This window comes from Barbatula barbatula (assembly GCF_947034865.1).
Source record: "Barbatula barbatula genome assembly, chromosome: 11".
Lineage (NCBI taxonomy): Eukaryota > Metazoa > Chordata > Actinopteri > Cypriniformes > Nemacheilidae > Barbatula > Barbatula barbatula.
The window spans coordinates 18685843-18703824 of record NC_136774.1 but is presented as its reverse complement, the minus strand read 5'-3'; the positions used below and the strand labels follow the sequence as shown (position 1 = coordinate 18703824).

At 38.3% G+C, this 17982-nt stretch overlaps 1 protein-coding gene across 1 annotated transcript in view; it reads right to left on the bottom strand.

Annotated features, from left to right (window-relative positions):
• Positions 1-17982, bottom strand: part of cacna1ea (calcium channel, voltage-dependent, R type, alpha 1E subunit a) — a gene marked incomplete at its 5' end in the record, with an annotated part of 76724 nt that overhangs the window by 48345 nt on the left and 10397 nt on the right. The window contains 3 exons of the mRNA XM_079466642.1: positions 1890-2029; positions 2339-2444; positions 8570-8854. Coding sequence (XP_079322768.1) covers positions 1890-2029; positions 2339-2444; positions 8570-8854 — 531 coding nt within the window. The remainder of the gene's footprint in view (positions 1-1889; positions 2030-2338; positions 2445-8569; positions 8855-17982) is intronic.

The following is a 17982-nucleotide window of genomic DNA, read 5'->3' as shown; positions in this document are numbered from 1 at the left end:
GTCTCTCGTCAGATTCAGCGGTGGATAGGTTAAAGTTTTCCTCTTGTTTTTCTTCCTCTCTTAAACCAGACAAAGATCCAGAGCTCATCAATAATGAAAGTGAACTGGAATCATGTAAAATTCTCTAAGAAGCCCATCTCCCTTTGTACTTTAACACTATGACAGCCATTAATATTTTATGTATATCGTACATTGCCCTGTGTGTGTGTGTGTGTGTGTGTGTGTGTGTGTGTTTCACACATTCATCTTTTTCCCTCCGCAGGTTTTAACAATACACTTAACCTTGGGTTAAGATCCTATTAGGCTAAGGGTATAAGCCAGTTTTAAATGTGTACAACATTACAATTAATGTTACAGAAAGCCATATGGCAAAACAGTGCTTACCTCATTAAATACATATGTTTTTTATATATATAGATATTAAAGGGCCAGTGTATGAAATTTGGCAGCATTTAGAAGTGAGGTTGCGAATACCAACCAACAGCTCACACCGCCCCCTCCCTTTCGAAACACTATGGCGGCTGACACATGACTAAAATATCGTCACGTTTTTGAAGAAGAAAAGGCTTTAACAAAAGTTGTCTGTAGAGCAGTTTGTCTATTTAGAGCTAATGTAGAAACAACATGGCGAATTCCATGTACGGTGTACGTAGATGGAAATAGCTCATTCTAAGGCAATAAAAACATTACGCTTTATTATGTTAGGTCTTTAGACACCTCTGAAGATACAGTTATGTATATTATATTGCAGTTCTGTCAATAGATCCTCCCAAAAATCCTTATCTTTACCTTTATCTTTAATAAATGAAAATTGTAATTGAAATATTTACTAACAATACAAATGTTAACCAGTTTGGAAGACAGCAAGAGTGTTTGACAACATTTTCACACACAGAAAAGCTGGTCTGTTTAGTTTACAAGTGCTTTGTTTGTTCAGCCAACGTTAGTAACTTCCTGTAGTCGACAATTGTATCATTTAAAACTCATCTTTGAGCATCAAAACAGCAAATCGCTGCTATGCTTCCGAAACCTTGCATCTCCATATTCATGCTATTTTTTGTATAAATCACTATTATTAGTCACCCTTTACGTTATATAAAAATAATTCCTGTGATGAAAATTTCCTCATGGCTTAAAGTAGCTTGAATGTAACTATCTTTTCAGCACCAAGTCATCCATCTATCACTCAGACAGCCTGATCCACTCGATCAACTGTGTTGATGTGACGGTTCGTCTTAAAGCATATTAAAAACACCATATAAACATTATAAACTTGATTTTCACCACAAACAAAGAGATTACAACTGTACCGTGCCAAATCCTAGACCAGAGTAACAATACTCTCCACAGTCACATAAAATAATCCGGTTTTAACTTTCAAGTTAAAAATGGAATTTGTTTACTCTCTGCCCTGAAAAACCGGTAAGGAACATAACAGCACTGATATGAATGGCCTATGCTCCTCTCTCAGGATAGCAAATTGAGGTTTACTTTGGAAATGAAAATCGCAGAAGTCATTCCCTTGAGGAGCACTCCTCTTGAAACTGCTGTTTTGACAGCGGAAAGGCAATATCTGTTCATGGGGATGGAGTGCTTGAAAAGTGCTGTTCATTTCGCCACTCAGTTTTGTCTGAGAGTTACCACATATGATTAAATTAAGGGTTAGAATATAAGTCCAGCAAATACCAACAAATCCGGTGTCGCGCAACAGCACACAGGAGTAGCATGTAAAGCATTCTATTTCAGGAGACCTTTCGACCAGTGGTGCAAAATGTTTACAAACTCCCAAATAAGCGAACAATTTTACCTGAAAAAACCCTACCAAAAGTAGTCATGAAACCAAACTCCAAACCAAAGTTAGAAAAGCTGTCTTTGCACCCGTCACTTACCCGCTCAGGACGACAATGAAGTCCATGACGTTCCAGCCGTTCCTCAGGTACGAGCCTTTGTGGAATGCAAATCCCAAAGCAATGATTTTTATTCCAGACTCTAAGCAAAACATTCCTATGAAGTAGGGCTCAGTTTTTTCCTAAAAATAAAGAAAGAAAGAGAATAAGAACTTTACCCTGATGTTTGCAATTATTAAACAACAGTGTTAAAGCAAGTCCTGTGGTTTTAGCCGCAAATAATGTATAATTTAGTAAAATTAGTACAAATGTCTTTTTTCAAACAAGCATTCCTCAAAAAAAATATAAAAACGCTTTCCATGAGAATAATTAGCCATAGAGAGTCAATAAAGAGAACTAAAGTCAAGAACAAAGAGCAAGAGGAAGTAAAGAACAGAAGAAAGAGAGAAGGGAGACACAAAATTTGAGAATATATGTGTGTGTGTCCTCACAAGTCTCTTTGACATGGGTGTCTTGTCCTCTCCGGGTAGATGTTGCTCCAGGGCCAGAACAATGCAGTTGGCAATTATGGTGGCCAGGATCATGTATTCAAATGGAGTTGAGAAGGAAGGTTAAGGAATCCACACACTTATTCTTAAACATCCAAGTGTTTTGCACTGAGGTCATGTTGCATTAATGTATTTCTAAACATTGCAGTTTAAAAAGAATTGTCCAACAACATTTCATTCAAATGAAAGCTACTTCCTCCAAGTTTGCAAGATGTTCTAAGGACCCGTGATGACTGAGTTCACAGTCTGATTTGCATGGGTGCAGAAAAACGTTGGATTTTGAAGCGTGGGCACTGGCCATTTTCTGCCAGTATGTGTGTGTGCGGTTGAAAAACAGTTTCAGTAAATAAAGGAGTGCAAATCTGCTTAAGACAGAGATATTTCAGTACAAATGGAACAGGCAACTGAAGGACAGATCTCTCGGGAAGTCACCCTCTATTTGTTTTAATTACATTCAGCTCAATAGACTTGAGTGGGTTGTACAACTCACTGGCACGAGCAACGTAATTTATCTACAATAAAATTAAATATATCATTGCCTTGGAATTATAAGGTTCAGACATTTTTCTCAAATTAGTTATTCACATTCATATTCTGTGATTTGATTGAATGCAAAAAGTTTGAAGATTGTCATACACTGTAATTCCAAGGGGACAATGTTTTCTAATGAATAATTCGGTTATAATTTATAAGGTTACGTTAGGGGGTTATTTAATAAAAAAAGTATGAAGTAAACAGAGAAGACTGTAAACGGTACAGCAAACCAGGCTTTTAAAGAATATATAATAGAATATTCTACCGAAAGATGAATAGATATGATACATAAATACAGGTTCAAAGCTTTCATCTAGGAAGATTTGTTTTCTTCATTTAAAGTAGATGACATATTAAGGCAGTTAAAAGAATTGAGAGTTTCTCTTAAGGTCATTTTGTTCTTTGATATTTCCAAATGACTAATTTGGCATTTATTTAATGAAAATGCCTTCAGTTTTAGCAGCGTTCAGATTTTTCTATCCTACAAACAAAACACAACAAACAGTAATTCTCTGAAAGGACGTACTGAGGTGTTGTTTTTTCCAAAATGCAGTCCTTGACCTAAAAATGTATTTGACATCACACTCACTGGCTTACCACAAGTTGTCAAAGTTTAATCTTAAATCACATAATCCTGGCTTTTATGAGTTAACCAAGATACATTTTTGAAAAACACATGGACTGACACAGAGAGAGAAACTACAGTCGTTACAGTGTAAGAAAGAGTAAAGAGAGAGAGAGAGAGAGAGAGAGAGAGAGAGAGAGAGAAAAAACAGCGGTATCCGTGGCAACGGGCTCTCCTCGTTGCCATAAGTCAGTTCTCAGAGTTAATATGGTCTTTGGGCCATTAGTTCTGCTAAATGCTCATTAAGACAAACATCCTTTCAGTGTATGAATATTTTAGTTTTATAATATATGTACATACAACGCATATATTACCAGACCAACTTCGAGAAAAACTGGTGCTGAACATTTCAGATATCAGAAACAGAATCAGGTTCGTTTCTCTCTTCACAAACATCTAACTTTACTCCCCCATATTTAATTTTTCGGTGTTTTACCGGAAAACATTTAAAAAATAACCGTGCACGATTTGCAATGAAATGTGATACGATTCACATTATGTAACATAATGTGTTTTTTGTTTTTGAGTGAAAGAAATGAATCGCATTTCAATCCATTGAAAGCCGGGTGGATGAGAGAAGGAAAATAGAGACAGAAATAGACAGATACAAAAATGATTATAGATAATAAAATGACGTCAGCACAGCGCTTAATGTCAGAATGATGCATTTCACTTCTATAAATGTGATCAATTCAAGTGAAACAAAAGATTCAATGAGGAAAAAATTGATTATATCTAGAGATCTAGATGCTCCTCATCAGAGTCAGATCACGGTCGACTCCAAGAGAGCAATCTGACCACCACGAGCAGTTTTAAAAAGGGCAGATGAGGGCTGAAGGTCTAGTTCACCCTTATAAAATCTATCATTATTTGCTATTATTGTCATAACCTTTATGAAATTGATGTTTATCAGCATTTTCGAAAGGCTACATTACTTACAAGTAAAAACATTCTCTAAATAGATTCTTGCATATTGGTTAGTATTAACTTTCTTAATACATATTTCTGGTCAACATCCATCAATTGGGGCGAAAATGAGCACATCTTGCATCTTGAGTACATAATAATTATATATTAGGGTAAATTTGGAGTTCATGTTGACTTTAAAGCTCTCATTCCTCAGTCCTTACCATCTCCCCACTCCACTCATATCCTTTCTCTCTCTTTTTCTCTAAGGGGAGTCATAGGGCCAAGTGACAGGATCAATTATTGAATAAGCGTGAGCACGGTGGGGTACTTCCTCCCTCTGCCACACAGTGGGGATCAGAGGGGCTAACAGCTGCGGATATCCCACCGGCCGAGCAGCACAGCGGCCCACTCGCTTCATTAAGCCCCCGTCCCTCCAGCAGACACCATCGACCAGTTACATCCAACTGTCCACCTGACCCCACCGCTAAACCTTCCCCACAAGACAAATCATGACATAATTGAAGTGCCCCCTCAGCGCATCCAAACATGTGTTCTTCCCAAAAGGCTCAATAATCTTTTCCAGTTAAACCAAATGACTACATTGCTGACCCTCCTCCTCCCCAGTGTTAGCTCCAACATTCTAGGTGAAATCACATGTCGAGCGGCACTTCAAAAAAAGCCCTGCTAAATTACCGCTCTCACATGCAGGTTGTCAGTGCAGCGGCACATAATTCATGGTTTTATGAACATGCTGTTCTCCAAACTGGCATGACCTTTGGTTATGCCACAGGCTTTTCTATATTTGAGGGGGTTGCCTTTTTACTATAAATCTGTTATGGATTCAACTACATTTATAATATAAAATGAAATGTAAATGTAAGGGTAGCATTATGTCAGAGCATTTTAAAGAAGTTATGATATTGCTGGTTAACCAGCGTGTCCATATGTGGCGAGCAGGGTGGGACGAGAGCCGCGAGGGAAAGGCGCGAGACCGGGCACGTGAGTGATAACGAGCGTCAGCTGTGCCCGCATCACTCTCACACAAGGACGAGCGACAGGAGTGTATGACGAGAGAAGACCAGGCCTGGAGTTTATATTGTGTTTTATTATGTTTGTATGGCCGGCAGTTGACTGTGAGGGAGCTTTTACGTTTTTAAGTTAGTTTTATTGATTGTTTATTTATTTAATTAAATTACCGTGAAGGGGAGGTGCAGGGAACGGGGAAGTCGATGCCGACTGCCCTCAACTGGAGGAGCCATCATCGGCCGCCAGGAGGCAGATCGAGTCGTCCATCGAGCGTCCAGTACCATCGCATGGCACCGCGAGGAAGAGCTTCTAGGCTGGCTTAGGCAAAACTAATCCTTCAAGATGTGAACACACTGACCTCGGTGAAGTGAGATGATATTTACATCCGATTAAAACTCAACAGAATCATGCGAGTACATCTTTTATAAGAAAGTTTATGATGTGCAAAAAACAAGATCTGTGCATAGAACAAAATGTGACATGCAAATGCTGTTCTTTCCAAACCACAGAACACTGTGTTGGAGACATGTGTCTAAAACTGAACAATAAACATTTAGTATATTTTAAAGCAATATATATTTTAATATATTTCTGAATTACAAGGATCTGGCAAAATTAGTACAGAAAGCGGTGGCTTCATAATAACCTTGGTGAAACCATGGTAACCTAACAAGTGGATTCTTAATGATGTCACGATTGAGCTAATTCAACAGCATTTAAAAAAACACTCAAAAGCATTTTGAAGTGACTGACGTGGGAGCATGTGAACCCTTGGGAGGATCAGAATAGCTCTTGTACCTAACATAATGAATTCGATTGATATGTAACTGTACTTTCATTTTAATCAGGGAAAGGTTGTAAACGGTAAAAAACGTAATCAGCGCATCAAAAAATGTGTTTTGCTCTTCACATCATCCTAATCCCTCATATAAACATTTCTATCGGATATCTAATGCACTTATTGACATAAAATCGGAACTATGATGAGTCTTTAACAAACATTTAACTACACTGTTAACCTTTCTTCGTTGTACACTGTAATATTCCTCCCATAGGGAGGTGTTTCTACTTCCCGTTTACTACGGGACAGATTGCAGTTGCATTTGTTCTGGGGCAATGCCAAGTAATTACAGCACCATTAGCAGGGAATTCGTCTCTTCAGCACCCCGGAGCTCTCAGTCTAAGAGAAGTGTGACCATATGCCTCAAATCTGCCTAAAGTGATGGTGGACACTGACACCTGCATTATGTCGCACGTGGGCCATTAGGAGCACAGGAGAGCTCCAGATAGATGCTATAATTGAATTTAACATGCAGACACACGCATGCACGCTGAGTCACTGGCTCCTGAATAAAAAAGGGTAAAGCACAAAAGAAGTATCAATCAACATGGATGGGCAGGTATCCATAATATCACTGCCCTGAATTGTTCTCATTTCATTGGTCTGCTATATATAATATTCAGCACATTGGTCTCTTGAAACAGGCATCAGTATAAAAAAAACATTGGTCACATGATCATTGCATGCACCGGATCTAATTATATCTCTCTTCTCTGGCATTCGAAATATGGGGAATGGTATCCAGCACACATAAAGAATTTGAGCCAATTGAAAACAGAAATAAACATACGCTGACACGTTTTGGAATGACTGTCTTCGTTGAAACTGACGCCGCTGCCGAAGGCTCAGATTGGTTCACACTTTACAGCCCTCGCCTGCATGGTGTGAGAAGTTTCTATTTTTAGCATGCATACTCATTTGGCATTTCAGAGAAAAGGAAAGTCGTTTGTTTATAGATTTCTCAACAAATTACAGCTTTCACTGATTTAAATTTATCATCAACTTCTATTTGCTCAACGTTTTTTACTCAGAGGCTAGTCAAACTGCATAAAGGTCACCTTTAAAATAGAAATTCTGTCATTATTTACACTCCCACTTGTCATTTCAAAGCTGTATTTTTATCTTTGTTCTCCAGAACACAAAAGAAGATATTTTGAACAATGCTGGTAACAGAAAACCGTTGGTCCCTATTCCCTTGCATATGTTTTGTCCATACAATAGAAGTCAATGGGGGCCGATAGGTTTTTGGTTACCGACATTTTGTGTTTTGCAGACGAAAATCACACCGGTTTAAAATTACAACAGGGTGTGTAAATGATGACAGAATTTCATAGAATAATCTATTTTGAAGTATATAATTCAAGTAATCTAAAGTGAATCTTTCTACATGAACATGCTATTTGCTACACTACACTCATAATAATTCTTACGACACTCTCCCAATAATAAATGTAATTAGATGGTTAACCACAGCACTGTGTCTGCCCTTTATAAGACGACAGTCTGATACATCATTAAAAAAAAAAACAGTTGTTCCAGTGTTGCTCACCTGTGACGAATATAGTCTACAGCCTTATCATCTTCTCACTGACTCATCTTATTTGCATCAAACCGTTTTTAAAATAACTCTGTGTCACTTTGAAGTTAGAATCATTTCAATGTAGCCAAACTCATCCCGTAGGGTCTCATAATAAACCTCTCCTGATCAAAAAAAAGTTATTATCATCAGCTGCTCACAGACTTGACTTTACTTTGATTCATGCATTTGAAATGCTAAAGACATTACAGTACGTCACTATCATTTTACCAGGACTAATAGCATATGTTTTACACTACTTGGACTATTTTAACCAAACACATGATGTATATATCCCTGAGTAACCAAATTAAAATATGACCTCTTTAGACTGTGAGTCTACTGATATGCCACTGTCCATGGTGCTGAATGCATGTAATTCGGTTATGTGGCGTAATAGGACATTATGTGCGTTTGAAAAGTAAAAAAAACAACTTCCAACTTTGTAAGATTAACTTTGTATGTAACAACTATTTCTAGAACTAGTGAAAAATAAAGGATTGTCTGGGGACTTGAAATTATAGTAGCCTACAATTGGGCATGAGCAAACACTGCACAGTTTTCATTAGGTAACAGACGTGCGTGTGCTTCTGTAAAAACATGTTGATAACACGCTGTCAACATTGTGTCTGTGCGCGTGTCGTGAGTTAGGGCGTGTTTTACCGTTTCGACAAAGGATATGGCCACTCTATTATCTTCTTGGCATACTTTCTAACGACGTTGTCCTCTCCGAAGATAAAGAGCGATCTGTTAACAGTAAAGCAGTTCTGTCGTACTGGTATGGGGTTGTACAGGGCCATGGTTCGGGCTCGCTGCGCTTTGGTCTGTTTGAAGGCTGGTGAAACTCCACCTGTGGATACCGCGGGAGCCTCCCGGTTCCGATTGCGCTCCGATCCCCCATCCCCGGCTCCCAGCAGGCCGGGAACATCGTCTCCGAACCGAGCCATTCTGTGTGGGGGAGAAACAGCGAAAGCTTAGCCCGTTTATAAACAGGGCTGTGCGTATTTCAGCGTACTGAACAGATGCAAAAAAGTGAGATCCACATGGTAAAATGCTAATTGTCATCCAAACTGCAAGAGTTGTCACAGGTTGGGTGTTTTCCTTTTTACGATAACGACGGAGTAAACAAACGACCGTATCCTCCAACCGAGCGCAACACGTAGCTTATTCCATCAGACATCCTTAAAACAACTGAAGTAGCATTACCTGAAAGTAAATTAGGGAATAAAGGCGTTTTTAATCCCAATATCCAGTCATACATCCCATGAAGATGTTGTTTGAAACAAGAGGAGAGTGACACTTTTCCAATGAACAGAATCAGCACAGTCCTTGTTTTTTTTTACTAAAACACAATGACAAAACTACAAAGCCATTTTCGACTCCTGTCTAGGTTCCTTCATCCGTTACTCCTTCGCTTTTGAAGCTTTGCAATGTTTGTTGTATATCTGTCCGAGCATCAAACACAGTGTTCAACAAGCTCCATCCTCACAGTGTGTTTGCAGCGCGAAGAGGCGCGCCTGTGGTTTGTTAAGCTTGGCACGCGAACCTGGCCGCCCCTCACCAAAGCACGAATGTGTCTGAGCGCGCGCGCTGTTTCCTCCGCGCACTCCGACTGTTATTTGCAGCATGATTCTGGAAAGCTGTTTGCATATTTAAAAATGCCCTTCGAAAAGGCTACTTTACGCCTTTATATAAATCCCTCTAATTTAAACGAAATAGGTGATTTCCTTTAAGCATTCACTTCGTTTGCTATAAGAATATGATAATTTGATCAGTAACCGCAGTAAACATGTTTATGGCAAATAGATTACCATTCCTATTACATTAGTTGGACCAAGTGTGGTAGGACTTTACTTCCTCAAAAAACCAAAACAAAACAACTATGCTACTATTACTAAATAGGGGATGTATAAATATAGGGCGTGCAGTGTATAAACCACAAAATAAATCATGCCTGTGAGGAAAAAGAAAGATTTGATTAGTCTAATTTGAGTTAATTTTACGGCACGGATATTCACGGCCCTGTTTACATTCTTAATACAGGCCCTGAAAGACGCATTTTCCAGAGAAAAGAGTTTGAGAAATCTTTCATCAAATTGCAATAACTTCCGCTTCAACGATTTTCCTTTTCAACTGACGTCACCAACCCCATTTTCTTTTTAACCACTCAATCCGACCACATATTTAATGGTGACCCTTTTAAACCACCCAATTCATTTTCTGATGGATTTTAAAAGTCTCGCTTTGCTCTCCTTTCTTGTGACTATTTAAAGCAAGCCTCTAACCAGAGTTTTAGAAGAATATAAATGCAAGCAAGTACACACCTTTCACCCAAAATAGACCATTAATTGAATGCAACAGTAGGTGAAAAAAAATCCTCTATACAAGAATCAACTTAGCTTGCTTTGAGTTTAAAGATAACGTATGACATTTAAGATAATGTCGCTGCGCCAGTGCATGTATAAGTTCTACTGCCAACCTGGGTGCAGTACTGGAGCCGTTGGCTTGGAAACAGCACTAATTGACACAAAGAAACAAGACATGATCAGTTGAACAATCTTTTTGGAGTTGAATGATGTTTCTGAAGCTCAGGCTACACGTGTCTTTTAAAGCACAGTGAACTCGATACGCTCCTGAAATATCTCATCATTTTTGATGATATGATGTATGACACCAACTTTTTTGTCAGTGGTGCTTGTTAATGTCACTTGGAGCATGTTACTGTTACCTACAATCAGACTTCCTACGTCTTTGACAGATCAAGTATTTAGGTTCTATATTTATTGCTTATAATGTTTATTATTTACAGATTGTTCTTTGTCTTTTCTGTAGTGTTAACTGCAGACCTGGTCAAACAACATTAGTACTGTATTTGACAATAAACTAAATTAAAATACACGAGTATTTACACAACGTGAATACACTGTTGCTTTGCTACTAAGGAACAACACACCAACCAAAGACACAACACATAAAAACATTTCCAAATAATAAACGCATTCGCATCGTATTAGTCTGAAACCAAATGTGAGGCAATCGGTTGAAGTTTAAAATAAGTGAAGAGAACAGTTTAAGGCCAGAACGGACCTGCTAATAATAGTCAATTGCAAAAAAAGAAATCTCAAGCAGAGTGGGAAAAAACAGATGTAGCTATAAATAATGATGTAAACTGCAAGAGTCCAATGACCCAGTATGGTTCCAGTCTGAGGTTTTCATCCACAGAACATCACTGCAGGACGGATGAAATTAGACATCTTTCTTCTTTCTCTCCTCCGAAAAGCAATTGAAAAATGTTATTTAGAATACAGACAGTAACATGTTAAAGTAGTATTTCCTTAATGAATAGCTCTGTCCGAGCATCTCTGAAACCCTTCGATTCCCCAATTAAAGTTAGTACACCTCATCGAAGCTGGGATGAAAAGGTGCGGAAGAAGACTTCACCAGGTGCCCTATATTGAGAACTACTATAAATAAGACAGAGCGAGCTCACACAGACACACGAAAAAACGCTCAGTCTCCCCCTGGAGCTGCCAAAGTCCATTCTCAATGGCCAATTATGCCACACGATCTCAAAGTAGAGTTCTGCTCCACAAAGGTGGTGGAAAGAAGTGTGTGTGTGTATGTGTGTGCAAAGCTGACAGAGTGAGAAAAATTGTTAGTGTAAATGTGTGTCACAGAGAGTTAAGGACAATAGAGAACAGAGAAAAGGGAGTGCCTAGTGAAGCATATGCATTCATCACACGTCAACACGTTTTCATAATAATCTCTTGAATAAGCCTTATGGAAAGCATAGGAGGGGTCCAAGCCTCAGTTTTTTAGTTTGCTTTTCAATCGGGGATAAGATCTAAAAGACATTGTTATGATAACATGTGACAAATTTTACTTATTAGTTTGTGATAAAAAATATGAAACTTTGATCAGATTTTGTGCAAAAATACGTCTTTCATATAATGGTGATTCTTATTTATCCAGGAAGATCGGAGTTTGATCACACACTAAATTAATTTGACAATTCTTTTAGCGTATATAAATCTGTGAACCCTGACCTCTCGGTTTTTATCCTTTTATTTCCCGCTAATTAAACGCTGTCTAAAAGACATGAACCTGCAAAACATCTCTGCTCCCACATGATGCAGTGCCCTTGTCATCCTAATAGTGGTCTCCATGGTGACTGTACACCCTTGAATTTCTAATCTGCTCCTCCCATTGTTGGTTGTACAGGGTTCGGTCACCAACCGACACCTTTCCCAGCTGTGGTCTTTCACAGACACTCAAACACAAAGCTCTCCTGCTGCATTGCCCCCTCAATTACTCAGACACTTTTTGGGTTTGCAATAGACGCTCAATCAAATTGAAATGCCCTTTGGAAATCTATACATTCTGTTGACAGTATATCCAAATTGTTAAGCACTGCCAAAAGCACATGATGTGTTTTTCACAAATAGTGCAGCAGCATCTAGTCAGTGCTTTGACAAAAAGTGATATAAACAACCAAATATATTTTCGCACCTAAACAACAAGTTCTGAAGAGAAAAGAATAAGGAGCAATGTGGAGATTCGCAGAACTAAGATATCGTAGCGTTTCCGCTTCTTTGCCGAAGAAGATAACGTATTTATGAAAACACGCTCTCTGTAGAGCAGTTTTTCTGTTTAGGGCTACTGTAGAAACAACAATGAGAATCCCATGTAAGGGGACCCGGGGTGTATGTAGATAGAAATAACTCATTCTAAGGTAATAAAAACTAAACACTTCAATATGCAAGCTCTTTATACACCTCTGAACACATAGTTATGTATATTAAATTGCAATTCTGTCAGTAGATCCTCCAAAAAATTACACATTGGACTTTTACACTTTAGGAGTCTATACAATTCTTTGACAGCACAAATGGGCCATGAGCAACGGGATAGCTAGTGTACTTTATTACAGTCTTCAAGGAGAAATTGTGTAGTTTAGCTTAAACTGAGTGATGTCAAACTAACATGCTCTCCGTTTTTTTCATCCTCTGAATGTATATTATTGACTTAAACACATAACCTTTCATCTTTTTATCAATTGTAATTTATTAATAGTTTAAACCATATCTTTTAAGTGCCTTAGACTAAATTCATACAATTTCTGCAAATACTGCACATCTCTTAAAACAATATTTCTTGCTCCTGTAGCACATAGGGTATCAAACCTGTAGGTCATAGGTTCAACTCCAACGTAACACACACACTGATAAAATATATATTGTAGCTTGAATGCACTGCAAGTTGCTTTGGACAAAAACGTTTAAATGCCAGATGTGTAAATGTAAGACACACCCCGCTCTAGCGACAATGAAGCTCTTTCACACAAGCACAATGAGTCTGCACCTTTCAAAATAATAACCTCAGAAATGTCACCACAAGCTCCGTCGAGAGCACTTGATCACAACTCGGAGACTAAATAAAGCCCATCTATGGGATCGTTGCGGCATCTCAACCAAGCCCTAATTCAAGCGATTTGGCGTGTTTTCTGTGCTCTGTTACCTAGCAACAGCCTCGTCCTCTCATCTCAAGCAACTGGGCTGTAACCATAACTCAGGCTTACATAAACCGCATATTCAGACAATGAGCTCAATTAAATTTTTGTGAGCGATTATTAGTTGTCACTTGGAAGATGACGTTGCGTTCGGTTCAGATCTGAATAAACATATAAATGTGTGTTTGTATTCATGACATGCCAGAGGTTGATGTCACACACTCTAGTTGTCACATTCTTAAGCACTGATGCAGAAGAATCTAATTACACAGAGCAAGAGGAAAGACTATCAATAACATCACCAAACAAGATAATAATTGTTGTACACACCGAGGGCATCATCTGCAAAACATATAATCATATGACAGTGATGTTTATAATATTCAAGCCCAGGGAAGTTTTCCATGCTTTTTCCCAATGAATAGAATAGGTAAGAAAAGTGTATCAAGTGCAAGATCAAAACTGTAAAGCAAATCAATTCTCAAACAGATAAAAGCAAAAACCATTCCGTCACAAAATGGACTCAACTATTAAGAAAAAACACAACCAATGAAAGAAAAACTACCAACTGGACACATTCATAATACAATCTAAATATTTTAGTCAATCTCGTTGTATATCATATTGTACACTCTATAATAATATATATTACTATTAAATAAAACATTACAAATGTTTTCATGAAGTTACTGAAGCTATATTACACTTCATTGTTACAAAATGTGTTACACATTCAAAATCATTTTACTGCCCACATTTGCAATATGGGGATGAAAAATGATTCATTTTTAAAAAAATATATTTTTTAAATAATTTTTATGTATATGTATTATGTGGGTAAATATAATATGCACATTAATATGAATGTTTACCTGTTCTTATTTAAAAGTATCTACATTGATATGTGATACACCACATCTTTACAATGTTGGAGTTTCAAAAGAAAACGTGCTTGCGTGAATCTTGTCTGACTGCAATTTGACCTACTATAAGTCTAGTCCAGCTAGTTAACGCCAATGTTTGACTTTTATTTTTCTGCTATATTTGGTTACACATGTGAGAGTTAGCCGACTCTTTGTTGTGCGTTTAAATTGTTTCTGTGAAATGGTGTGAGCTGGTCTCAGTAGACGCATGGAGGACTCCATCTAGTGGTAGACATTTGAAACAACAGAGTAAATGATTGATGAACCCTAGATTGATGAACCCTAGAGTATCAGTATGATAATTATTCAGAATCGGAATTCAATTTGTTACTGTAATTATTTGTACAGTATCATTGTATTACCATACCCTAACTGTACCATGTTACTCCATAGTATTTGGTGATAAGGACAGATTCTTAAACATTAAATAGTATTAGTTAAATAAATATAACTTTCAAACTAAAATCTGTTCAACTACGTGAAAAAAGACACAGAATAAAGCAAGATTAGGAAAGGCAAATTTGAGTTTATGTGACTTATAATAACTGGGGCTGCTCAAAAATATAACCGCCTGAAACCTTATTATGGCCATTACCAAAAAATGTAATGGCTAACAAAAATCTGCAATTCTAATTAGCTCCAACAAGCTTGCCAGATCTTCTGATCAAAGCCATAGCACAGTCACTCTATTTCTGATATCAAGCAATCCATCTCAATACTGCGCTGATCTTTGAAATAAAGTTAAATTAATGTAGTTATGCATACTGGCATCTAGAAAGAAGATCAATACTGTACAGAGCGGTGTTGTAAATTACACTTCCAGTACAGTGACCAATCCCAGTGAAATACGGCTCTGGAAGGGCTTACTGAAGGTTTAAAACCCATATGGCCGGGGAGGATGGATGGCAGGTCTGGCTCTCACCCCTCTGGCAGGGAAAAAGGGGGTCGGGCATGGGTTTAGGATAAGGACAGATGGGGCTGGAAGAGGAACCTGGAAGTGTTGTGCACATCTATGTGGTTATGCATGCACTGTATCTACAGTAAATGTTCAAGGGAAGCCATAACTTTAGAGATATACTGTATATCTTTGGGTGAGCAAAACTATAGAGGTATATTTTCTATATATATATTGTAGCGAGCAGGGCGGGATGAGAGCCGTGATCACTCGCATCAGCTGCACGTACACCAGACTCGCATCTCTCACGGAGGAGCCCCGGAGGCATAAGAGAGGAGCGACAACAGGGAAGGGCGAAAGAGGACCAGGCCTGGACTTTATGTTCTGTGTTATTATGTTTGTGTGGCATTTTACTTTAGTTTTATTGTTTGTTTATTTTATTAAGTAACGTATGTTACGCTCGCCGGTCCCAGCCTCCTTCCTTCATCTAAGTAACTAAGTAAATATATTTCTCAAGGTGCTGTTGAAATAGATTTTTTTACCAAATGTCAGTAAAAATCTAAATAAGCAATATATACAAAGAAAACAAAACAAATAAGTTCACAAAAATAAGTTATGTATAATAAAATGGAATGAGACAGGGAAAAATTATTGAACATGTGAAGAACGGGAGGTGCAAAAATGCATGGAAAGCCATGACAACAGCTGAAATCTATTGTCAATGAAAATGAACATCAGCTGGTTCAGCCCCAACTGATGGCACATTAAGGGTGTCTCATTACAAAGGTGTTATCTCATAATGGGTAAATGCAAAGAGCTCTCGCAAGACATTCTCAACCGTATTGGTGCGAAACATACTTATGGCAATGTTTTTAGAAGGATTTCTAAACTTCTGAATGTTCCAGTGAGCACTGTTGGGGCCATAATACCGAAGTGGAAAGACCATAATTTCCCCATAAACCAACCACGGCCATGTGCTCCTGGCAAGATTTCTAACAGATGAGTAAAAATTATAATCAGAAGAGTGGTCCAAGAGCCAAGGACCAATTGTGTAGAACTTCAGAAAGACCTGGAAATAACAGGTACAATTGTTTCAAAGAAAACCGTAGTGACCTGTATGCACGCTCACCATGCAACACAGGTAACATGTTAATGCTCGTTTAAAATTTGCTGCACAACATTAAGACAAGCCTGTGAAATACTGGGAGAATATAGTCTGGTCAAATAAGACCAAAACTACACATAATACACACCATGTTTGGGGGTCAAATGGCACTGCACATCACCCCAAAAACACCATACCAACAGTGAAGTTTGGAGGTGGGAACATCATGGTGTGGGGCTGTTTTTCAGCATACAGCACCGGCAAACTTTATATAATTGAAGGAAGGATGAATGGACTCGTGTGAGTGGACATTTCAGCAAGACAATGATCCCTAACACACAGCCTAGGAAGCTCTCAATTGGATCAATAGGAAAATAAAGCTGCTAGAATGGCCCAGCCAACCACAAATTCTTGAATCTAATAGAAAATCTATGGAAAGAACTAAAGATTAGAGTTCGTAGAAGAATCCCAGGGAACCTTCAAGATTTGTGTGGGAGAATGGGCCAAAATCACACCTGAACAATGCATGCGACTAATTTCTCCATATAGGAAGCTGTCATTACCAACAAATGCCTTTCTACAAAGTATTACATAAATTTCAGTAAGCGCGTTCAATACGTTTCCCATGTGTCATTCTATTTTATTACATAAAACTTCATTTGGGAATATATTTGTTCTGTTTTCTTTGTATGTATGGATTATTTGGGATGGTAACGGCCCAATCTCCTGAAATCTGATGACCATTTCATGTCAACAGCACCTTGAGAAATATATTTACTGAGAAAAATGGTGACATGTTCAATATTTATTTGACCCGCTGTATCGCTCTGTGTTGTAGGAACAAGCACACACAAAACAAATCACCTGAACTAAGATGAACAGTAAATAAAATTATATAAATATAGCATTAAACGTATGAATTACAATCTTGCTACAACTTGTTCAAATGTGTATAGTATGGACCACTGTTTAAGGATTTTTTGTCCATTCTCGAGGTCCAGTGTCTTAAAATGTGAACATGAACATTTTCCACAATGCAGCGTTTGAATAAAGCACAAGGGGGCGCTGATGAGCCATAATACTGCTGATAGGAAGCAGGTGCACTATGCTTTCATGTAATCCACCTATGGGCTCTCTCCATCTCTCATTGAACTCAAAAACAAACATTACTCACCACATACAGGCAATTACTATGGTTTCCCAGCAGAGGTATGAAGAGGCAAGATGATATAGTATCCACAAAGAACAAGCAAATACACACAACCTTCCACGTGCCTGTTGCGTTGTTGTGTATCCCAGGTGAACAACAGGTAGGTCAGCCACATTCATTACGATCTTATTTGTGATGACTATTCAAGAAAAAGCACCATAGCCATTTTAAACAATCGTACCCCAGACCAAAATAAGGTTGATGCTATGCTCCAACACTTGCCAGATGAGACCGTTTCACCGGTATGCAGAGGGTTTCCGGACGCCTGTTACCTTTGATATTTTAATGTGGTGTGAGTGATCCAGCAGCAAAGGAAAGATCTGACATTCATCCGGCCTGCTGTATTCTCACCATTTTTCTCTCTTTGAGCATTAAGCATTGCTGCAAAACAGGTCGTCGCACCCCTTCATATCCATCTCTCCCTACAACTGTCC